Source organism: Daphnia pulex, chromosome 1 (genome assembly GCF_021134715.1).
Source record: "Daphnia pulex isolate KAP4 chromosome 1, ASM2113471v1".
Lineage (NCBI taxonomy): Eukaryota > Metazoa > Arthropoda > Branchiopoda > Diplostraca > Daphniidae > Daphnia > Daphnia pulex.
The window spans coordinates 3,000,572-3,022,543 of record NC_060017.1 but is presented as its reverse complement, the minus strand read 5'-3'; the positions used below and the strand labels follow the sequence as shown (position 1 = coordinate 3,022,543).

Sequence of the window (21,972 nt, the reverse complement as noted above, 5' to 3'; positions counted from 1 at the left end):
CGAAAACTTATTTTTGCTTCGTATGAACCTTTATTTCAGAAAAAAAACTTTTTCATTATTTTTCTTCTTTATATTTTTAGTGGTCTTCATTGAGTTAAAAAGTTTCTTAAACATTCAACGCTGCACGTTCAGCCTTGGTTTCGTTTGTACCACTGTTGTTTTCCCGCCATCGCACTTCGTCGTCTTGTCCGTAAAAACTGCTTAAAAAAATTCAAGCACGTTGACTGAACGAAGTAATCCCCGTTAAAAAAGGTTCCGTAAAATGAACAGAAGAAATCACCCAGCACTAACCAGCGGCGCAATTCCGGTAATATCAATCATAATTTCGAATTTTTGAATAAAACTATAAATATCTTTATTTCGACATAGTCCATCATTGGGAATGGCCTGCACAATGAAACTCCAATTCTACAAGTTTTGGTAAGCAACGAGCAAGATTTTTTCTTCATTTGCAGCATTTTTACATTTTCTTCTCTTACAATAGGGTTACAAAAATCTTCAGGGAGACAATAATGACCGTTACAGAATTCTCATCTCTGATGGAAAGTATTCCTATGCATATGGAATGTTGGCAACACAACTAAATCATCTGATTGTGGATGGTCAGCTTGAGAACTTTACCATCATTAGAGTAAAAAAGTTTGTTGTTAACAAAGTTGCTACTAAGGCAACTGCAGGCAAGGACCAAAAGAAAATTATCATTCTTTTGGATGTTGAGCCAATTGTGCCTGGAAGTGAAGTATGTTCACTTTACTTAGTTTCGAAATACAAATAAGGATATCTCTTCATTTTGAACATTTTTTGTTTAGGTTGGAGAAAAAATAGGAAACCCTCAGACTCTTAATGATGTTGGAGAGGTTACTGAAGAGGCAGCAGCAAAACCTGCACCTTTAGGAAATGTGAACAATTACAATATGGGATCGAAGTCTGCACCACCTAACAAAACTGGTGGATATGGACAGCCAACAGAGAAGTCTGACATTATTACCCATCCGATTGTAAGCCTTACACCCTACCAAAACAAGTATGTTTGTTGAGAAATTTCAGTACAAGAAAAATTGAATCATTAACTTTGCTTGTTTGTAGGTGGACTGTAAAAGTGAGAATTATAAACAAGTCCGATATCCGTACGTGGAGCAATTCTCGAGGTGAAGGAAAGCTTTTCTCGATGGACATGGTGGATGAGACTGGTGAAATCCGTGCCACTGCATTCAATGCCGAGTGTGACAAGTTTTACCACATGATTGAGGTACATTTAATTCAAAAACAGTGTTTGAAGTTATTTATTTACATTGTTATTTTTCGTTGTAGATCGGCAAGATCTTTTACATTTCACAAGCACAACTGAAGGCAGCAAACAAACAGTACAGCAGTATGAGGAACGATTATGAAATGTCGTTCAACCAAAATACTACAGTATGAATGTTTTTCAATCGTCAATCGTACCAGCCTCAATTTTTTTTTCTTTTACTTATTTTTTAGGTAATTCCTTGCCACGATGATACATCAGATATCCCATCAATCTCCTTCAACTTTGTTCCCATTGATCAGCTACCTAGCCTGGACAAGGACAGTGTTATTGGTAAGTTGTCTTTTAGGTGCATTAACATTACAATTCTTCTATTTGAATGGTGCCTACGATATGACCGATTGACCGTGCTTTCAGATGTCATTGGTGTGGTTAAGTCAGCAAATGACGTCCGCGTTATCGTTTCCAAAACGACAAATAAAGAATTGAGGATGCGAGAAGTTCAGATGGTGGACAGTACCAACACAGAGGTATGACTGGATTCTTCGTTTAATTGTCGAGCCCAGTTAATTAATCATTCTTGTCTTCAAACATCAGGTTAATTTGACTTTATGGGGAAAAATGGGCGAGGAATTTGACGCTAGCTCCCAGCCTGTTGTAGCATTAAAAGGAGTGAAACTTTCTGATTTTGGAGGTCGTTCTCTAGGAACAGTCTCGTCTACTGTCGTGCAGGTAAAATCAAATGTAAGACTTTCTATTTCTCTACTATTCTACAGCGCATATTTTTAATAGATCAATCCTGACATGAATGAAGCTCACAAACTAAGAGGGTGGTACGATAACGGTGGCTCATCATCGGCCGCTTCTAGCATTTCGGCGAGTCGTGGCGCTGGCACTGGTGGTAGTGGTGGGTCGTATAAGACTTTCGCTGAAGCAAAATTCGAAAACCTGGGAAAAGATAAACCTGATTTCTACAGTGTTAAGGCTATGGTTGCTATGATCAACAAAGAAAGAGCGTTGTACATGGCTTGTCCCAGTGATGAATGCAACAAAAAGGTAAACATAAATATATAATAAAACAACTCATTTTTGACAATATTTGCGTTTCCCGCAGGTCATCGATCAAAACAATGGCCTCTATCGATGTGAGAAATGCCAGCGCGAATTCCAGGAATTCAAATGGCGCATGATGCTTTCGGTATGACAAAGATATTTTATGAAATCTATTTCTCTCAAAACAGCACTCGAAATTTGTTATAGGTCAATATCGCGGATGCCACGGACCAGCAATGGGTAACCTGCTTCCAAGAAACCGCTGAAACTCTTCTTGGTAATTTTGTTTTCGAACTAATGTTACGTTTAGCATATAATATTTATTTATTTGATTATAAATTTTAGGGAAATCCGCAGACGAGGTCGGTAGATTGAAGGATTCGGATAATAACGAATTTCAGAAAATTTTCGAAGAAGCTACTTTTAAGTGGTATGTCTTCCGCCTGAGAGTGAAAATGGAGACGTACAATGTAAGTCTATGAGCATTATGAATTTCGATCTTGTTATCTGTTGACGCTTTTACCTTTTCTTTAGGATGAAAGCCGCCTCAAAACAAATGTCTATGAAGTGAAGGAAATCAACTATAAAGAGCACAACGAGCGATTGATTCGAGAAATGAAAGAAATGGCTGCATCAGAATGAATGGATTTTCCCTTGCTCCTTATCTATTAAACTTATAAAAAACCTTCATTTTCGGATTATACAGGAACAATTCTTTATGAATTCCTGTTCTTGTGAATCAAATCGAGATCCCGGAAAAACCGTGTGTGTAACATGATAATAAATGATTTGCAAAATAAACATGGATATTACAAAAAATAATTTTTCAGACAACTGCAAATGTATTGTTTTTCGCAGCTCATGTGCAATGAAATATTTCAACCATCAAGAGAGGCAAAGATAGAAATGAAAATAAATGAAGATCACAGTGCAGCTCTCACTGCTCTACAATGAAGTGAAGAGGGAAAGAGGGGGGACCAGTTCAAAATTTTAACTCTGCCTCTTCTCAAGTGTTTATGATGAAAACAGAAAACATTTAATCACTTGGTCTCTTCTCACTGTTTTTTTTTGTAAACTCTTCTGCATTCTTCATGAATTTCTTTTTGTCTTTGGAATACTCTTCAGCAAGATCAGCCCTAAGTGGATGTTCAGGCTCTGGATCATTAACCAAGGCAACCAGCGCTTGTATCACTTGATCAGTTTTGGTGGCAGGCTTCCAGTTTTCAGCACTTATTATGGGCAAACAGACCTGAAAGAAATAAACACACAATAATAAGTATGGCAAAAATTCCAAAAGGCAAATGTTTTTAAGACCTAACAGAAATTGCCAGACAAATAAGATATTTACAAGGTTAACATTGAAATTTTTACCTGTCCCTTTTCATCAATATTTGGATGATAGATTTTTGTCTTGAACGCAATTTTTGGTGGTTTGAATGGATACTCAGCAGGGAAATTTATTTCAATCCGAAAAGCTCCTTTATTGTAGGGAGCATTTTCCTATGAAAAATATATGATGGCTTGTAACCAAGGTAATTCAATCAATATTCATCTAAAAAATTCAGACTCACAGGAACAATAAGTCCATGCCAAGTCAAAATGTTTTGTTCATCAACTTGAATGTCGCGAAAAGATTTCAACCCAGACTTCTTGATGTCTTCCAATTCCTTTGACCACACAGAGAATACATTAAATGTTTATACAGATGAATTATTATCACTACAGATTATGAATTTGTGATGCAATATAGATAACTTTCAACTCACCTTGTGAAGTCTTCTAGTTGCCGCCATTTCAATTTAATCAATCAATCAATTACTGAAATATTACTCTACTTAGCGATTTATTGAAATTATTTACTACTAATATCTGAAGTTACTTCCACAAAAGAGCTGCTGTGAACGGCTGCTTGCCTGCTTGCAAACTTGTGTTGGCCTCGTAGATTTCAAGGCCATACACAAAGCACGTAAGTTAAAGTACCGCATACAGAGCCATCTTAAGTGAAAAAATGTTTCCTGAAATACGATTTTTTCAAAATTGGAATAACCAAACAAAAGCGCATGCGCGTAATATTTTGCTGTGCACAGTTCAGACTTCAGAGTAAGGTAAAAAAAAATCTTGTCTTTCTGTCATTTAAATAAAGAGCCGTAATAACAACATCAAATAAAGAGATAAAAATGCGAAAAATTAATCTTTTGGCAAAAATTCGGAAGCACTATTTGCAACATAAATTTTGCAATACGCGAAGTACATTTGTTTTTATATTTAGGTCACAAATTAAAGCTGCTGTTTGTCTGCCTGATCTAGTCCAAGAGCTTTTTTTTATTTGATTACTTATTGTGTACGTAGGTTATCCTATGGTGGTGACTAGTCATTTAGTCGATCTTCGAAAATAACGATAAGCGAATTCATGATATACAGTTCAACCCGCAATCATACGCATATAAGGGAATCATTGTCGTTTCGGAAACGGCGGTGTTTCTTAACTTGAAATCTATAATTTTGTGGCTGAACTATTAACAGATGTGGCTAAAGTGAAATAAAGTGGCAAGAGTCGTAGTTATTGCGGGAAGAAAAACAAATGTCACGTCCGTATGTGTACGTGTCACAAATGTGATGAGGTTTGACTTTTTGGAAACTAAAAATCTGGGTGAACGAAGATACGGTATCTTTCTTATTGTGCTAGCGGTGCTAGATTCTGTGAAATTTTACGGGATTCTTAAGAGATTCCGAATCAAAGTTTCACCCAAATTTCGCTACTAGGGGCATCACTGGAATGTGCGAAGATTTAGAATTTTTCAGATTCTACGAGATGCTACAAGATCCTGAATCAAAGGTTCGCCAAATTTGGCTAGGGCCTAGGGGTGCCAATAAAAAAATGCGGTTTGCGCCTGCTAACGGTGAGAAAAAGGTAAATTTTGTTAAATTCTAGAGATTATGTGAAATTCTCCCAGATTTCGAAGATTCTGAGAGTTGCCAATCTGGCAATCGCTCGGGGCCTCGGCCGAATTTAAAATGCATTCTAAAAATCAAAATTCATCGTGCAAAAAATTTAAATTAATTTATTCTTATTTAGATAAGACTAAGCACGTTTAAAAAGTGTTGCCTTCGGTATTTTCAATAAAATTAATTCGGGATTTTTGTAGTATTTACATTTTGTGCCTTTGGGCTTTGGACTCATCATCGTCTGTTCAGGTCTGTCAAAGAACAGCCGGCAATCCAAACGACAACATTTCGAATTAAATTGCATAAAATTGTTTTTCTAGGAAATAAAATAAAAAATAACGTAGTAAGTAATATTTTTATAAATCTCTATTTCACAAGTGACGTGGCTGCAATTGAATAAAATATATTTTTAAGAGAACAAATTATAATCTGGCATTGCAGCCGCAATGATCGACAACGTAAAAAAATCGATTTATATTATAGCGAGAAAAACTAAGAAAAGAAAAACCCGGTGTGTCGTCTTTTCACGATACTTTCTATCCTATCAACGGTAATTTACGAGGTATTTTATCATTACTGGATTATGTGTCGCAGCGTGATCGAGTCATTGTCATAACTAGACTCTTGTGTCGAATTCAATTACATCTAAAGATTGAGGTGTGAAGCAAAACAAGAAAGGCTTATGCTGTCGACTCCTTCACATGTGCGTTGGCCATCAACGACCTTGCTCGTCCTCCAGATAGTGTTTCACTAATATTTGTTTCATTAATAGCTGTTGATTAGCTGAAAATTCCATATTAACATTCCATTCAAGTAGTCTTAAAAGTGAGTTGAAGTTTTGTTTGACGAGAATTTTTCCATTCAAACTTCATTTCATTCTAGTACACATCACATGTCAGTGTTTTTGTACTATTTAAGTATATTCTTTAACTGACAGCTTCAATTTACGACATCATATTATTCTGTAGATTGTTATTTTATCTTGTAGTTGAGATCGCTACACCTGAGACTTATTTGTGTGTGGTGCTAAAGCCATGTGTCTCCTACAAGCATTCATTCACTGTTAGTCCTTTAAGCTGTAACACATCAAATCAAAAAATTGTCTTAGGCATTGACGATTGTTTCACAAATTTGTGTTTGGCTCTTGTTGGAGAACAGGTGCATCCGTGACGGGGGGCTAAGAGAACTCTCCAAGCCCAGGCTTGTGGCAGGCGCTTTTATTTTATTTTTTGTTTGCCTTTTTTTTGTTGTTGGCCATCTCCCGCCTGCGACGGCCAGGCTTTTGGGCGTGAGAGAGAAAATCTTAACAAACACAAAGAAAGGCTAACCATACTGCAAGAAAATGGCATCAGCTACTGGATCTGATCACACTCCATCGTCCAGCCCCAACCCTGGTAGTTCCTGTGATGATTCGTCGCGGACCAATTTGATCATCAACTACCTGCCTCAGAATCTGACGGAGAGCGAACTCTTTAAGATGTTTGTCACTATTGGAACGGTGACGAACTGCAAAATTATGAGAGATTTTCGGGTAACTATAATCAATTTCATAAATTGGACTTATCATCTGATATCTTTTGAACAAAATGAATGTTATTCCAATTATAGACTGGATACAGCTACGGATTCGGTTTCGTCAACTATCAAAAAGCTGATGATGCTATCCGGGCTATTCAAACTTTGAATGGGCTTCAAATTCAAAATAAACGTATCAAAGTATCGTATGCCCGACCACCTGGCGAAGACCGAAAGGAAACCAATCTATATGTTACTAATCTCCCTAGGTAATGAGAATTTTGGGTACACAACTTTATATGTCAAAACTACATCTCCTTTTTCCCCAAAGCAGAGATGTTACAGAAGATGAATTGACAAATATATTTTCTGCCCATGGAAATATAGTGCAAATGAATTTACTCAAAGACAAAATAACTGGTATGCCCAGGGGTGTGGCATTTGTCAGGTATAAATTTATTTTCACCTTTTTTTAATCATGTATGATGTTAAAATCAAATTGTTTTCAGGTTTGATAAGAGAGAAGAAGCCATGGCTGCCATTGAGCATCTGAATGGTACAATCCCACATGGACGTACTAACCCCATTAGTGTAAAAATTGCTGAAGAGCACGGCAAACAGAAGGCAGCTTATTTTGCTGGATGGGAAGCTGGAAGACAGCAAGCGCGACGTAAGTGCATCGACATTTTCTTTAAATATATATTTTAATTGCCTTGAACGGATCACATGAGCTGCCATGAGAGACGAAGCAAAATCCTGCAACTGATACATGTTGTAACTTAAAACGCGTGTCTATTGTAATGCATCCAAGTCTCGTTGGCCAAGAAACCAAACCACCCTTCCGTTTAAATAATCTGCTAGAAACGGAATATTAGTTTGCTACTACAAGTTTTCTTCAGGAACTTGTCTTAATAATTCCAAATATCTGTCTTAGCAGTTGGTAATGTTGGAGGACAACCCCAAGGTGGGATGGTTAACCATGGTGGACATGGGGGTGGTCATGGTGGCCGAAGCGGAGGAGGTGGACACTACAACGCCGGTCTGCCGTTAGCATCGCGGCCGCCGAATGCTCCTGGTTTCGTCCACTCGTCAGGCATGGGACAAGTTCGACCGGATAAAGGGTCTAATAGCAGCCGTTACAATCCCATCGGAATGGGTGGCGGCTACAACGTTTACAATTGGAACTAAGCAATGAGAGGGCACGATAAGATGACGGAAGATTTAAAAAAGAACTGAAACTAAATTGAACTACCGACTGCAGACGAATGAAAAAACATTGTTGCAACGCCATCAGTTGGAGGAACATGATGTTTTTCCCAATTCTGCTTGTTATCAATCTTAACTGACCTAATTACTCCCCTTCCTTCCTCCACTTCTCCATCATGCACCTCTTTTTCTCATATTTTTTCTTCGGTCGTCATTTGGCTAAAATGGTTGGATTTTCGCTCGTTAGGGTTTATGTCTGACTCGAGTTTTTCGTACACTTCTGTGTTCCCCATCATGATTTCTTTTCTTTTTCTGCATCATTTATAATCTGAACCCTTCTTGCCTGCAAGATTTCCTGAACGCGTGTATTACCCTCTCGATTCACTTCATTCTTCTTCTCACGGTCAATCTTGGCCGTTTTCATTGCTTTCTAGTGGCTCCAGAAGATCGTTTATCATATTTTGACTCCCACAAGGTCCAGTTTAGTTTCATGTTATCTGGTTGGTGATTTTGTTTTTTTTTCTCTCTTGCTCTCTTACTCCCTTTTGTCTACGTCTGTCTCCATGGCCCGCCCTTACACTGTATCCTTCTCCCCCCCTTCCATATCCCAATCGTTTGTGACTGCAATCATTTGCCAAAGCGTTGATTACACTTCACCAGTTACAACGATCACGAGAAATGGGAGAATCATCCTTTTCAATGCTGCACGCCGTGGTTATAAGAAATTTGTAGTTTATTTTTCATTAAGGGTATTCAACGTTGTTTAGGAATTGGGTAGATACTCGAAAGGCTTCCAGCATTCTCTACTTATTGTTTAATGCTCCTTTGTTCTCAACGTTTTTGGTTCAGATTAAAAACCCTATGACACCGCTTGTTCTATTACACATGTTCGTGTAATACCGATAATACTGAAGTAACGATAGGGGTGGAGGAAAGGGAACAACTCAACGTTTATCCACATGATGTTATTTATCAAATTTGGTCTGCTGCTCTTTATTTTAACAGGTAGTAGGTAAATTACTGCTAGTAAATACTCAAAGAAATGCGTGTATGGGATAAGAATTCGTCGCTTATAAATTTCAATTCTGCTTCATGCTGGCGATGGCGGACATAAATGATTTTATAGTTGATCCGTATACTAAAGAGTTCTACAGTCATTTACTAATTTTAACTCATTAAAAATACGTTCTTTGCCACTGGTAATGAGCTTAACCAAATAACCATCATCTTGTAAATTACCTGATCATGATTCATGAGTCATGTGACTGACTAGTCGGAATCGGAAGGTATTTTCTAGCAGACGACGAGAAGAAAGTTTGAAATTGACGTCTGAGACTTGAGTAGACTCTTGTTCATCACTTTCAGTGAATAGACATGAGCAGTACTGTAATAGAAAATTTTTACGGTGTTTATCTACTTTTCTGTGAGAATCCAAAGTATTTGGGACGTACTTACATTGGATACACTGTAAACCCGAACCGTAGAATACAACAACACAACAAAGGAGTACGCTCTGGAGGTGCATACAAAACATCTAATAAAGGGCCATGGTATTTGTTGTTTTTGTTGTTAAATTGTAAAATAATCATAATATGTTTATCAGATTAAATTACTGACCATTTTCTTTTTCAGGGAAATGTGCTTGATAGTTCATGGTTTCCCAAATGACATTTCAGGACTCAGAGTAAGTAAGCTTTCAAAACATCTTCGATTGCTGCACATCAAATAATACAAATACAGTTGTTTCAAGTATAAAACTCAATATTCTTTTTCAATTTAGTTTGAGTGGGCCTGGCAACACCCAGAAAAGTCTCGCAGATTGAGAAAGCTGATTGAAAGGAAAAGAGCCAAAGAAAACAGTTTTCAACACAAAATTCGTATTCTGTCTCATATGTTGCGAATAGGACCGTGGAACAGACTCGCCTTAACTATCCAATGGCTCGTGCCAAAATATCGAGTCGAGTTCGAAACCAGTTTGCTGCCACCACCTCATATGCCCATAGAAGAAGGACGTGTGATTTCCAAAAAAGTTCCATCACCTTCGAATGAAAAGGTTTCGACTAAATCATCCTCATCCTCAGCAAAGTGCGATATTTGCCATCAGATAATGGATAATGACGACGTTTTGAATTGTATTAATAATGACTGCACCTTAAAAACACATATTTTGTGTCTTGCTTCACATTTTTTGAAATCTGAACCAGATCACATGCTGCCATTGGAGGGATCATGTCCAAGTTGCCATAGTGAATTATTATGGGCCGATTTAATTCGCAAATTCAAGGGTTGTTATCAAAACCAAAATCTTGCTCTTGATGAAACTATTTTAACATAAATTTTGTCAAATCTATATTCTTGTTCTCTTCAGTTTAAACATTTTGGCTACGTCCGTATTAATTTGCTCATATGAAAATTCTTAAGCAGTACAAATGTCTTGTATCCTAATGTAATTGATTGTCGCTTTTGTTTAAATAAAAATTGTATTAGATCAATCAATTTCCATGAGTAAACATTGGTGTAATTTTTGAACGAACGAGCGAATTCACGTAATTTCCTCCCTTAAAACAACGTTGCCGGTTGGCCGAGCGCGCCTTTGATAGTGCATTTATTGGCCTTCAAAACGAGTATTGTCCTTGAAATTTGGCCCTGGCCTCGGTCATTGACAATATCAGTATATAGTACTATTTGGAACACAACCGTATCTCGAAAGGACGGCCCTTGACCCACTTGATGCGCTGGGACATTTTCAACGCATCCCAACCTTGTGTTCGATCTTTCTTCACGGTCACCTACATACATAACCCTGAAACATCCCCGTGAGCTACGCTTGAGATAGTAAGTAAAATCATTACTAGATGGCGTTAAAGTATTAAAGATATTCCAAAACATTGAAAACTTTTAGCCAAAAAATCGCCCATTGAATATGTCAGTGAGGCAGCGTTAAAAGAGACCAGATATGTGTGTGTGTTTAAGCCATTTACGAATCTAATTACAAGCTGACCTAGATAGCGCTAGTGGGAGTGGCTCGATTTTCCCTCCCAATCACAAAACTAGTCAAACCTTTGCTGTCTGCTCTGTGAAAATATCTAGGCGCGGCAACCGACGTGCGCCACACCGTGTGCTCACAAGATAACGCCAACAAGGTGGAGTTAAATGTCATGAACAGTTAAGAGTTCAGACGGACGCTGATTTTCTCCGATGTTTCAGCGTTGTTCACTCATACATTTGAAACCCATTGTGATTTGTGAAGTTACGTAACGTTTTGATGAAATGGCAGACATCCCAAGTGAAATTGACGTTAAAAGTGAAATTTATGGCCCTGTTGCTTCAGCTGTGAGTTTTGTAGGGTTCGCCCTAACACACGTTCTGCTAAGACCACTCACGCCAGCTTCCGTTCTGAAATCAGGAGCACAGACAACGTGGAAATGGAGGAATACTTGCAATTCATTGGTTCATTCTATATTGACTGGCGTCTGGGCGATGCTTTGGTACGTTATAAAACGCCTACGAATTTGTTATGCAACATCTAGTCATAAGCTTTAAAGAAGGATGTATGAATGATGCATATTTTTTTGGCAGTTTTTATTGGCATCCAAAAATGGCAGAGGATTTAATAGGAACACATTCCACTTCATCACATTTATTGGTATCCGTTTCTGTTGGTGAGTTACGTAACTTGCGCGTCATCCATGTTTATATCTACGGGCGGATGAGACTATGGAACGTCTGCTTTATTGTATAAGTTGTGTTGTGTAACTTAATTTTAGTGTGGTTATAAGTTGTTACAATGAATTATTATCCTACATTCAACAAGAAATGAAAATAATGAGGTCACAGTCTCATAAATTTTCAGTATCTCATTTTTATCAATTGGGCTGATTATTTCTGTGGCCTTGTGATCTTGTGATTGGCTATGATAAAACGACGTTAGCCAACTCATAATTTTTGATGGTGGAAAAACCACGTGCCTATTGACATTTCTTGTTGTTTCACACAACCCCCAACCCCCCAGGAGACGACTGGAACCTCGTGTTGTATAATGCACATGCGCGCTTGCGCATTGGCATAAAATTATGATCAGTTGTCAACATTATTGTGTCTTAAGAGTTTTATTTATGCCATTATTTGGGGTTTTTGCAGGATATTTTATTTATGACTTCATGGATATGCTACTGAACCACCGAAAGCGTAGTTCATACGAGTTGATGATTCATCATTTCTTCGTGAGTTGGCATGGAAATCAAATATTTCGCCAAACCAGTTGTTAAAACGTTTATTATAAACATTCTAGGTTGTTCTCTGCTTTGGATTGTCGATGCTAACTCGACTTTATATTGGCTACTCAGTTGTCGCTCTACTAGTCGAAGTCAATTCAATATTTCTTCACACAAGGCAGCTTATGATCATCCAGGGATCGCCGCGACAGCATTCCGGTTATCGTCTCAACGCCTTGTTAAACATTGGTAATAACATTTCAAATCATGCAAATATTTTAATTGCGTTATCGCCAATAATATATTGTCCATCAGGTACATTTTTGATTTTTCGCATTCTCACGCTCGGTTGGATGACTCGTTGGCTAGTAGTACACAGGGAAGAAGTTCCTGTTTTTGCTTACACTCTCGGAAGTGTCGGTACGTAAATGATTATTGTTATTAAAACAACTCAATGTTGAATATATTATACTCGTTTTGAATCACAGGTCTAGCTGTCATAGTCTTGATGAGTATCGTCCTATTTTTTCGAATCCTGGATGCGGATTTCATTAGTAAAAAGGCGCGAAACAAAAAAGAATAGAAAATGCACTGCATGCAGCTTTGACGTACATTTTAATTGTCCATGATGTGCTTAATTTCACCACAAATATTTCTACGATTAACTCACGACCAGCTTTTTGTGATTTGCTATTCATGTTTTACTTTTACAGCAGATTTACGAATGGCCATAATAAAAATAAAAAAAACGATTTACCCATTTATGATTATGAATAATTGAACTTTTAGTTAGAAAAGATGTGACGTTAGCAATATTAAGGAGAGCTAGCAAGCGTGCGCGTCCAAGTGTGTCTTGAGACTCGGCATTGTCTTTGCTTCGAATGGACATTGGTTACATCTTAGCGGCTTTTTCAGGTACAACTCGATATCTTTATCATTTGGATAGTAGTCATCCAAATTCCCTTTTTCTTCCAACTCTGTGATCAGATCTGCCAGTATGGGAAATCAATAAAATAATTATCCATTAATGGTTATACAATGTTGGTAATCATATTAGTGGATATATGCAGGATATACTAATTAAATTAAGGGACTTAGCCCTTAAGCAGTTTGACAAATGATGGACTAAACAGAATATTATATACCTGAAAGATTCAGGAAGTGCTCAGTATTAAATGAATTCCAGTGTTTTTTGGTCTTCATGCAAGAAGAAACAAAATCTGTACTGATAACATGTAGATGTAAGTGATCCATGCTTGGTTTAGCATGAAAACCAATCCTTGAACATAACATTTAAAAAATAATGTTATTGATGTAGCATGTACATAGAAAGTGAACATGTATAATTGTATATGTGTTCATAGCTGGTGACACTAAATATATATTATATGATTTACTTGAATTTTGCTTTTGGATGAAGATCATTGATGAGCACTTGAGCTTTCTGTTGCATGTCTTTCAAAAGATGAAGATTTAAGTTAGTCAATTTTTGTGGAGAGTTCAATTGAACATCCTTGGGCATTATCAAATAGTGAAAATTGGCCTAGAATAAGAGAATTGCTGTTAAAAATGCATATTAATCAGAAAATTCTAAAGGTATCAAATATATACTTTTTGATATTTGTCCTTGATGATGACAAGAGAATCAGTTGATTCAACAATGTTTTCTGAATCATTCATTGCATGTGTCAGTCCACTTTTCCAAAAATGTTTCCCAGAAGTGCTTTTATTGCTGCTGACTTCTTTGGCCACATCAACTTTTGTTCTCTTTGATGGTGGGCTTTTTTCAGTAGTTTTCCTAGATGATTTCATCAGTTCTTGAAACGCGTTAGTAGACATTGTGGAACTATTTCAAATAAAAGGTGAGTGAATGTGAGAGTGAAAATAATAATAACCGTACACGAACGTTCTATTGACGAATTGAAATCCACAACTCATAGCCTCCAGGAAAACTATATATTATACTAGTGATGTGATGTTGTTGAATACTTGAATTAGACGTATCTTCAATCTAGAAACATTATTTTTTTGTCATTTTATAAAATATAATGTGATCCAAAACGTAGCCTACTATAATTATGGCCATTGAACGAGCGCACCATCGGTGTGTAATAAATAAATAGCCAGTTGGCCACGCCTACCGACCCACTGACACGACAACAACTACCCGCAGCAGGGGTACCCGGTACCTCATAGTCTCGCTCTCTAGTGGCCGATTTCAAAATGTTCCAGAAAAGGGCTCAGGGAAATTCACCTATTCTGCTGTCTCTGCCCAATAAAAGCGGGAAGATAGGTAATAAGATAATATTGAATAAATTTATCTAATAAAAAAAACCTGTACCTATTTGAAGAGCCGTCATGAGATTACATATTTTATGGATGACAAAAGTAAAAGATTAAAGTTTACTAGAGTCCAGAGAAATAGCTTGAAATAGTGCAGTATGCACGAACTCTATTATATGTCAAACATGATGAGTACATTAATTGAAAAAGGGGAATATGACGACAATTTGGAACGGAATACTCCAAACAAACGAGAAAAATATTACTTATACTTAAGGCACACTATAGCAATCAATGATGTTTCACAATGAACAAGTTGGAAAACTAGAAAAAAAAAAACGAATTTAAAGCAGTTGATGGATGAATTCTATGAAATTTGATGAATGAAAATACACCTGGGGGTGATTCCATTAAAATCATGAAACTATGAAGTGTTGTGAAGTCTAACCTAAAGTGAGAATTCATTTCCATGTTTTCCTACCAATATGAAGGCAGGACTCGGAAGGACTCGCTGATGACTAAAACAAAGAAGATTCACTTAAAAAAAAAAAAGGCAGACTTCGGTTGGGAATCGGCGTAGCCCATGAATCCTTGAAATCACTTTTGAATTTCTCCATAAAATTTAGCCTGCAGAAACGATAATTTAATTAAATGGACTTATTATTCATTTAAATTTGAAGTTTGGGATTACTTCATTCGAAGAAGAAAGATTTTCTGGATCCTCATCATCGTCGTCGTCATCTTCACCAGAAGAATCCATGCTCAGGTCCCCGTCTTACGAAGATGCAAAAATTAATATTACAGGAATAAAGAAGAAAAGCGATAATATTTGAATTACTCAAAGACACATTAGGTCCTCCATTATTTTTGGTTTTAGTTAAAACATCGTGACAGGTGAGGCAGACTCTTAAAGGCTTGGCTGACTGAACGGGTAATAAAAACTTCTTATTGGAACACGGGCCACAAACAACTGCTCCACATTTTCGGCAATGATGCTTCAAAAAGTAAAACAAATAAACATTTATATCACTTGATACTACACAAAATTCCGATATTTACCCTTCTGTTTAACACATTGAACTGTGACTTGTTGCAGTGCATACAAACATTCGCCTCAGCGTCTGGAACCCACACGGCGGCATGTTCTCCTAGCGGTTTCTTCCCACCTAAATCATTACAGTGAAGTCAACTTTATTTCAAAGTGTTTTAATAAGACTCACTTTTGCGTAAAAGGTCTTCAACACATTTGTTAATGTGGGCAATCCATTCAGCTTTTTCAGTTGCTGTGGCAGCATAAACAGCAAAAGATTTTGATGCAGTACAAATTAACCAACCATTCCTGTAAGCTAAAACACCAAAATAATATTAAAAAATTTGGTATTTTAGTAACGGTAACTTTTCTACTTACGTCCATCATCTTCCAGAGACTGAAGTTTAATCTCTTCCAAAGGGATAATGTGTTGCTTGTTATACTACCAGCACAAGTAAACATTTCTTAAAATTGATGTTATGATTTGAAAAATATTTGTTCATTACTACCTTTTTTTTGCTAATCACAATGTTTCCATAAACCAATGTATCATTGAATAAAAAAAACTGCCTAGCTTTAGGCTTTTTCCGGCACATTTTTGTCAAGACTCCTTCACCAACCAACACCCGCCCTGGAATCCCAAGAGGCTACATGTCAAATATAAATGCCATTAGTCAGGTTCCATTAACAAAAGAAAAGTTACATTTTCTACTCACATGACCAGAACTGCCGAAGCAGCCTTCGACCATGGCGATTCGGCGAGCATTTGCTTCACTGTTCACTGTAACAACGTAAAAAACATATGAGTTTCACGTAGTAACTTGAACCAGTTCCAATAATGTCTCTATAAACAGCATCAAGGAGACTGGAAAACTACTCTTGATTGACATTGAAAACTAGGAATGTGGCGTGTTTTGAAAACCAATTTGAAATTTCTCTAAAATATTCGATAATTTACCTAATTTGTCGACCATCTTCGGCTTGTTGTCATCTGCTCCCAATATGACTCACACGCACAATAGTATCGAAAGTACGGAATAATGTCGTAATTGTTGGGGAAAAAATATATCCTCGCCATCTAGTGGAACCGAACTAGGTAAACCAAGAGCGTGAGCGTGACGTTTTGCAATTCGCATTCGGCTTACAAGCGAAGTGAACGAATTACATTGATTTATGGAGATTCAAATATCAGCATTATCAGCGTTATTTCTTTTATTTAAAAATTACACCATCACTTGACAAAAAATAATTAAAAGCAAAAACCTCGACAAAATTCAGTTCAACAACCTGCTACCTAGATGTCGTCGCTGGACCCTAAGCATGCCTTTTATTTTTTAACAAGTCTGAGGTCGGGGAAATTCCGAGTTCGTGTACCGATAAAAAGCCTCAGGTGTTTTATGGTTATTACAGGATTTTGAAGTTTTCTGCTACCTACCGTGACTCGACACAATAATCGTGGTGAAGGAGTGATAAAGGAAGAATATTTTTTTTACACCTGTTTTGCCCAGCTATGGCTCCAGTCTTCAGTAAACTAGTTAGCAAAAGCCCTGGCTTTTTGTCTAGTATTTTGGGGAAACCGATTGCTGTTACCGGGGGAGGCCTCGCACTTCTGCTGTGGCTTGCTAGTGTTCATAGAACTAATCAAAACAGAAGGTAAATATTACAAAAAAAAACCTGTATGGCAAGTGTTTTACTCTCTTTTCTTTTGTTTCCAGAGCTGCTGCTGCTGAAAGAATTCAATATGTCATCAACGAGGTAAGGATTTAAAATATTCATGTTTTGCAAAGCAATTTTAACAATTTTTTCACAGAAAAACAAAAGGTCAGCTGAGAAGGTGGCAATCGATGGTACATTCATCAAACGTATTGCTGCCATCTTGCGTATCATCATACCTGGAGTATTTTCACCTGAAGCTGGCTTCATGATTTTAGTGGCTGCAGCATTAGTAGCCAGATCCAGTTGTGATATATGGATGATTCAGAATTCAACATCAATTGAAAGGTTATTATTTTGCAATATTTTATTCACCTCCAATTATCTAATGCAATTTTTGGTAATGCAGTGCTATTATTGGGCGCAATTTTCCACTTTTCAAAAGTTATGTAATCCAGTTCATTGCAGCAATGCCAATGGTATGAAGTGTAAATTTGTCAGTTCCAACATAGCAATTTTAATTTATTTTGTGTTTTGTTTAGATTTCTATGGTGAACAATGTCTTGAAGGTAAAATGAATTTTCATTTTAGGTTTCACTGTAGTCCCAATTCCAAAATATCAGTTCACATTTGCTTTTGTGTTAAGGCAAATTGAAATTAAAAGTCAGATATTTTCATTTAGCTTGGATTGGACGAACTTAAACTCCGCTTTAGAACTCGACTGACTCGCCATCTCTATGACCAATACTTAAAGTACGTATTTTTTGTTATAATGAAGTTATAAACAAAACGCTGAACAGCAATGATTTGCAACAGAGATTTCACATACTACAAAATGAACAACCTCGACAACCGAATTTCAAATCCGGATCAACTACTTACAACCGATGTCGAACGATTCTGCTCGAGCATCACAGAACTCTATTCGAACATTAGCAAACCTATTTTGGACATTGTCATCTATGTTCATAGATTGGCTGTTACAATTGGTGGACAAGTAAAACCATTTTCAATTTTTGAATTCATACCTTACCTAATCATTGCTTAATTTAGGGTCCTAGCATTATGGTTCTTTATTTGTTCGTTTCCGGAGTCTTGTTGACTCACTTGCGCCGTCCAGTGAGTCGTATGACGGTTTCGGAGCAACAACTAGAGGGTGAATTCCGCTACGTCAATTCGCGGTTGATCACCAACGCCGAAGAGGTGGCCTTCTATCGAGGAAACGTTCGTGAAAAGCATACGATGTTGACGGCATTCACTCGTTTGGTAATTTTACCTTGAAAGTTGTTTGTTTTATTTCAAACCAGTATCATTTCGTTCATGATTGATAGGTGAGACATCTCCGTCGATTTTTGGAATTCCGTTTCACGATGGGATTTGTGGACAACATAATCGCTAAATGTAGGTTAAATTAAAATCTGAACCCAACAAACAGAATTTATTCTATCGATCCATTCAATTGGCAGATATTGCAACTGCCGTAGGATTTTTTGTCGTTAGTCGCCCGTTCTTTAGTACGACACATCATCTGTCCACCGCTGGATCTAGTGAGCGTTTGGAGGCAAGTATAAAATTTCACTGAAAAAAGAAACACCGATCACCGTTTAATTTAACATTTTTAATCCGTTTATAGCAATACTACAAAAGTGGTCGTATGTTGGTTAAGTTGGCTGAAGCTATCGGCCGTTTGGTTCTGGCAGGCCGAGAACTAACACGACTGGCTGGATTCACATTGCGTGTGACTGAATTAATTACTGTTTTACAAGATTTGAATAACGGCCGATATCAGCGTACTATGGTCTCCAATGAGAACGGTTTGAATTGCAATGCTACTTGTGTTGGGAAGAAAATATTAACCCGAATTTTGTCTCTTTCGAAAATATGTGGACATTTAGGTGAAGGAAAAGTTGTGTCGCGAGTGCCCTTGATTCCCGGAGCTGGTCGAATCATCAACAAGGACAATATTATCCATTTCGAGCACGTGCCCTTGGTAACACCCAACGGCGACGTCCTGATTGAAGACATGTCGTTTGAAGTCCATTCGGGAATGAACGTGCTCGTATGTGGACCCAATGGCTGTGGTAAATCGTCCTTGTTCAGAGTGTTGGGAGAGGTAAGGAAAATCGATGATACGTTTCATTTCATATGTTGACCAATAACCACTGATGCACTTGTCTCTTGGATTCTTTTGAATAATTGAAGCTGTGGCCGGTGTTTGGTGGTACCTTGACTAAACCGGGACCGGGCAAGTTGTTCTACATTCCTCAGCGACCGTACATGACTTTAGGTTCATTGCGTGATCAAGTGATTTATCCAGACACCTATGATGACATGGTGCGCAAAGGAATTCATGACAACGATTTGCTCACATATCTCGATCTGGTTAAATTGACTTACATCCAAGAACGAGACGGCCGTTGGGACGCTGTTGCCGACTGGATGGATGTGCTCAGTGGCGGTGAGAAACAACGGATTGCCGTAAGTATTGCATTTTGTACTTTGAAAAAGTTTGATTGTTTCCCTGGACGACAACAAGTTTTCATCTTCTTCGACGTTGTTTTTCTTTTGTTTCGATATCAGATGGCACGACTATTTTACCATAAGCCTCAGTTCGCTATCCTGGACGAGTGCACGTCTGCCGTTAGCGTCGACGTGGAAGGTTCCATGTATCAATACTGTCGTCAAGTGGGAATCACGCTATTTACCGTCTCCCATCGACGGTCGCTATGGCAACATCACGAGGTAACCGATTTTATTACCACTTCATTCTTTTTATCGGTGATGTGCCTGCTTCGCCCGTTTAATTGATCCGTTTAACCTTTGTTTATTTACTTTCGACAGTTTTACCTGCACATGGATGGACGGGGTAACTATGAATTCAAACCAATCGATTTGGACACAATTGAATTTGGTTCCTAAATTTTCGTTGGTGGACTAAAAACAATGAAATCGTGACATCTTCCATCGTCCCTTCACCAAGTTGAATCATTGCTGTTATACAAAAATTGGGGGGCAAGTTATATTACAGTTTATAGACCAATCTAGAATGTACGTACTTTTTGGAGGAGAAGAAACAAAGCTCAAAACGAGTTCATAGGTGGTGGCCTTATCATTTTTCGACAAACGCTTTGCGTTAGGACTTTTTCTTTTAAAAAACATTTCAAAGATGACAAAAAAAAAACAATAGAAAGCACCTTATGTGTGTGGGAGCGCTTTGTTCTATAGTTCCTTGATGCATGCTGCCTAACGTTCGTCTCTATTGGCTCCTTGTTATTTTGTATTCTTTGAACCCTAAAAAACAAAAACAAGTAAAAGTCCTTATCCACATCAACCCAAAAAGAACGAACTTCATTGAAGCCATTTTAAGAATTAAGAGATTTGAGTTGGTGGTTCATAAAAGAAGGCCATTATGTGTGTCATTGCTCTGATGCAAACAAATATGCCACACGCCCCCATACGATAAAATGGCCGGGAGTAAATGAATACCGCCCTTCCCGTTTCCGATGACGCTGGTGGTAGTAGAGAAGGATGTCTCGTAACAAAAACGAGAGAGAGAAGGTAGCGATGACGACGGTGGCCCAAGGAGGACAAAGCTCAATACTACCATCATAACATTGGGTGGTCTCCCGATGGACCGGGAGGTTCGTGACCAGACGGACCAGTTTCTCCACTTTTGATATATTCCAAAGGCTACTGCGTTCATTCCACTCTTTTGGACTTTTGAAATGTATCTCGTGAAGATGTTGGAAGAGATTTATTTGTTTTTTTATTATTCTCAGCCAAGTGAAAGAAGAGGATCTAATTCTCCACTGTTTTCTAACCCACTCATTCCGGTCGGGACGTCACGCATCGACCACATCCGATCGTTTGGCCAGTGGCCTTGTGCCACATCAGCTTCTTTTCCCTACGGCCTCTCTCTCTCTCTCTCGTCGGTTCGCCCGACTACCGATGTCCTCAGTGATCTTCAATGATACTCACAACTCGATAGAGAGAACTCACAAGGGAAGAGATGTCCAACTTTCCAAATGCCTTTTGTGATTATCTTTATATTTTTCATTGTTCTTTCAAGACCAAGGATTTTTGTGAAAGGGGTTAAGATTTGTCGTTGATTCCTTTCACTATTGGATGATGCATATCTCGTTCTTCTTTTCCCAAATTTCATTGTGTTTGATGTATATAGTCCGGAATCACAAGTCTGGAAAAGAATGTTTCGAGCGGATGCTCTTGGGTCGGTTGGTTTGTGGTACACATTTTGTAACCCCCTTTGCTGGAAACAGGTTAAAGGGAGGAAGGGAATTTAACAATTCCTCCACGTCTTCTTCTTTTCCTCTGAAGGCTGCTGGCTGGACTCGGATAACCCCATCAGTACTGACTACCTTAGCCCCCCCTCCACAAGTTTTCTCTTTTGTCTGCTGCTTCTGGCTTGTCCTCGGTAGACGTCGACGTCAAGGTCGGTTGGTAAAATAAAATAAAACCGCCCATCTCCTCCGGGGTTCTTCTCTTTGTGTGTTGGAGGTAGATATCCCTGGCACACGAAGAAGAAGAAAATACACGTAGATGGATGGTATAGAGTAACCCTCAGAATCTTTCCATTGCCCTCTCCGTTTCTCACCTTCACTGCCAACGGCTACAATCTCCAACAGACTCGAGGGATCGTCAGAAAAACAACAATAACACAGTATGTTTTCCACAGTTGTGATATCAACAAGGATTATATTATCATCAGTATGACGGTGATATCGTTCATAGTTTAGCATTTCTCCAGAGAGAGATAGACGCCCACCTGTACGTATGTGGATTGACGTCATTCAGCAACGTCGTTC

The 21,972-nt window shown here is 38.0% G+C and overlaps 8 protein-coding genes across 24 annotated transcripts; 5 read left to right on the top strand and 3 right to left on the bottom strand.

Annotated features, from left to right (window-relative positions):
* Positions 1 to 138: 138 nt before the first annotated feature.
* LOC124189689 (replication protein A 70 kDa DNA-binding subunit-like) lies at positions 139 to 3,124 on the top strand. Its single transcript, XM_046582119.1, has 14 exons — positions 139 to 307; positions 370 to 420; positions 485 to 739; positions 810 to 1,024; positions 1,087 to 1,249; positions 1,312 to 1,416; positions 1,483 to 1,582; positions 1,667 to 1,779; positions 1,847 to 1,981; positions 2,042 to 2,305; positions 2,364 to 2,447; positions 2,510 to 2,579; positions 2,648 to 2,772; positions 2,837 to 3,124. The coding sequence occupies exons 1-14, from the start codon at positions 263 to 265 to the stop codon at positions 2,942 to 2,944; spliced, it is 1,833 nt and encodes a 610-aa protein (XP_046438075.1). The 5' UTR covers positions 139 to 262; the 3' UTR covers positions 2,945 to 3,124.
* On the bottom strand, positions 3,122 to 4,270 carry LOC124189700 (ubiquitin-conjugating enzyme E2 L3). The gene is made up of 4 exons (XM_046582143.1): positions 4,069 to 4,270; positions 3,874 to 3,969; positions 3,674 to 3,802; positions 3,122 to 3,551 (listed from the first exon to the last, which is right to left on the bottom strand). Exons 1-4 carry the CDS (start codon positions 4,093 to 4,095, stop codon positions 3,339 to 3,341), a joined length of 465 nt encoding a protein of 154 aa, XP_046438099.1. The 5' UTR covers positions 4,096 to 4,270; the 3' UTR covers positions 3,122 to 3,338.
* A 1,402-nt stretch (positions 4,271 to 5,672) lies between these two features.
* LOC124189492 (sex-lethal homolog) lies at positions 5,673 to 8,641 on the top strand. 15 transcript variants are annotated; one of them, XM_046582051.1, is made up of 7 exons: positions 5,767 to 5,951; positions 6,021 to 6,073; positions 6,407 to 6,779; positions 6,857 to 7,032; positions 7,098 to 7,211; positions 7,273 to 7,433; positions 7,698 to 8,641. In XM_046582051.1, exons 3-7 carry the CDS (start codon positions 6,591 to 6,593, stop codon positions 7,949 to 7,951), a joined length of 894 nt encoding a protein of 297 aa, XP_046438007.1. In that variant the 5' UTR covers positions 5,767 to 5,951; positions 6,021 to 6,073; positions 6,407 to 6,590; the 3' UTR covers positions 7,952 to 8,641. The 15 variants fall into 15 exon arrangements, with proteins under 15 accessions (XP_046438004.1, XP_046438011.1, XP_046438012.1 ...); XM_046582048.1 differs by lacking the exon at positions 6,021 to 6,073 and having other exon boundaries at positions 5,673 to 5,798; XM_046582055.1 differs by lacking the exon at positions 6,021 to 6,073 and having other exon boundaries at positions 5,674 to 5,798; positions 7,701 to 8,641.
* Positions 8,642 to 9,252: 611 nt separating this feature from the next.
* Positions 9,253 to 10,465, top strand: LOC124189656 (structure-specific endonuclease subunit slx1-like). The gene is made up of 3 exons (XM_046582079.1): positions 9,253 to 9,519; positions 9,602 to 9,653; positions 9,750 to 10,465. The coding sequence occupies exons 1-3, from the start codon at positions 9,344 to 9,346 to the stop codon at positions 10,302 to 10,304; spliced, it is 783 nt and encodes a 260-aa protein (XP_046438035.1). The 5' UTR covers positions 9,253 to 9,343; the 3' UTR covers positions 10,305 to 10,465.
* Positions 10,466 to 10,859: 394 nt separating this feature from the next.
* On the top strand, positions 10,860 to 12,945 carry LOC124189665 (TLC domain-containing protein 2-like). Its single transcript, XM_046582089.1, has 6 exons — positions 10,860 to 11,457; positions 11,549 to 11,631; positions 12,110 to 12,192; positions 12,261 to 12,432; positions 12,499 to 12,603; positions 12,672 to 12,945. The coding sequence occupies exons 1-6, from the start codon at positions 11,240 to 11,242 to the stop codon at positions 12,764 to 12,766; spliced, it is 756 nt and encodes a 251-aa protein (XP_046438045.1). The 5' UTR covers positions 10,860 to 11,239; the 3' UTR covers positions 12,767 to 12,945.
* LOC124189672 (aprataxin-like) lies at positions 12,782 to 14,378 on the bottom strand. 2 transcript variants are annotated; one of them, XM_046582108.1, is made up of 6 exons: positions 14,255 to 14,378; positions 14,090 to 14,194; positions 13,795 to 14,029; positions 13,581 to 13,726; positions 13,329 to 13,462; positions 12,782 to 13,172 (listed from the first exon to the last, which is right to left on the bottom strand). In XM_046582108.1, the coding sequence occupies exons 2-6, from the start codon at positions 14,119 to 14,121 to the stop codon at positions 13,009 to 13,011; spliced, it is 711 nt and encodes a 236-aa protein (XP_046438064.1). In that variant the 5' UTR covers positions 14,122 to 14,194; positions 14,255 to 14,378; the 3' UTR covers positions 12,782 to 13,008. The 2 variants fall into 2 exon arrangements, with proteins under 2 accessions (XP_046438064.1, XP_046438058.1); XM_046582102.1 differs by having other exon boundaries at positions 14,084 to 14,194; positions 14,255 to 14,377.
* Positions 14,379 to 14,605: 227 nt separating this feature from the next.
* On the bottom strand, positions 14,606 to 16,601 carry LOC124189649 (pleckstrin homology domain-containing family F member 2-like). The gene is made up of 9 exons (XM_046582066.1): positions 16,455 to 16,601; positions 16,213 to 16,277; positions 16,006 to 16,143; positions 15,875 to 15,938; positions 15,687 to 15,812; positions 15,526 to 15,632; positions 15,305 to 15,461; positions 15,158 to 15,240; positions 14,606 to 15,093 (listed from the first exon to the last, which is right to left on the bottom strand). Exons 1-9 carry the CDS (start codon positions 16,468 to 16,470, stop codon positions 15,064 to 15,066), a joined length of 786 nt encoding a protein of 261 aa, XP_046438022.1. The 5' UTR covers positions 16,471 to 16,601; the 3' UTR covers positions 14,606 to 15,063.
* Positions 16,602 to 16,797: 196 nt separating this feature from the next.
* LOC124189466 (ATP-binding cassette sub-family D member 3-like) lies at positions 16,798 to 20,480 on the top strand. Of its 2 annotated transcripts, XM_046582045.1 has the most exons (15): positions 16,798 to 17,149; positions 17,212 to 17,251; positions 17,307 to 17,497; positions 17,559 to 17,628; positions 17,692 to 17,718; positions 17,832 to 17,902; positions 17,966 to 18,146; positions 18,203 to 18,415; positions 18,481 to 18,550; positions 18,616 to 18,710; positions 18,783 to 18,963; positions 19,045 to 19,262; positions 19,352 to 19,627; positions 19,730 to 19,891; positions 19,991 to 20,480. In XM_046582045.1, the coding sequence occupies exons 1-15, from the start codon at positions 17,007 to 17,009 to the stop codon at positions 20,066 to 20,068; spliced, it is 2,016 nt and encodes a 671-aa protein (XP_046438001.1). In that variant the 5' UTR covers positions 16,798 to 17,006; the 3' UTR covers positions 20,069 to 20,480. The 2 variants fall into 2 exon arrangements, with proteins under 2 accessions (XP_046438001.1, XP_046438000.1); XM_046582044.1 differs by having other exon boundaries at positions 16,821 to 17,149; positions 18,783 to 19,262.
* Positions 20,481 to 21,972: the final 1,492 nt, after the last annotated feature.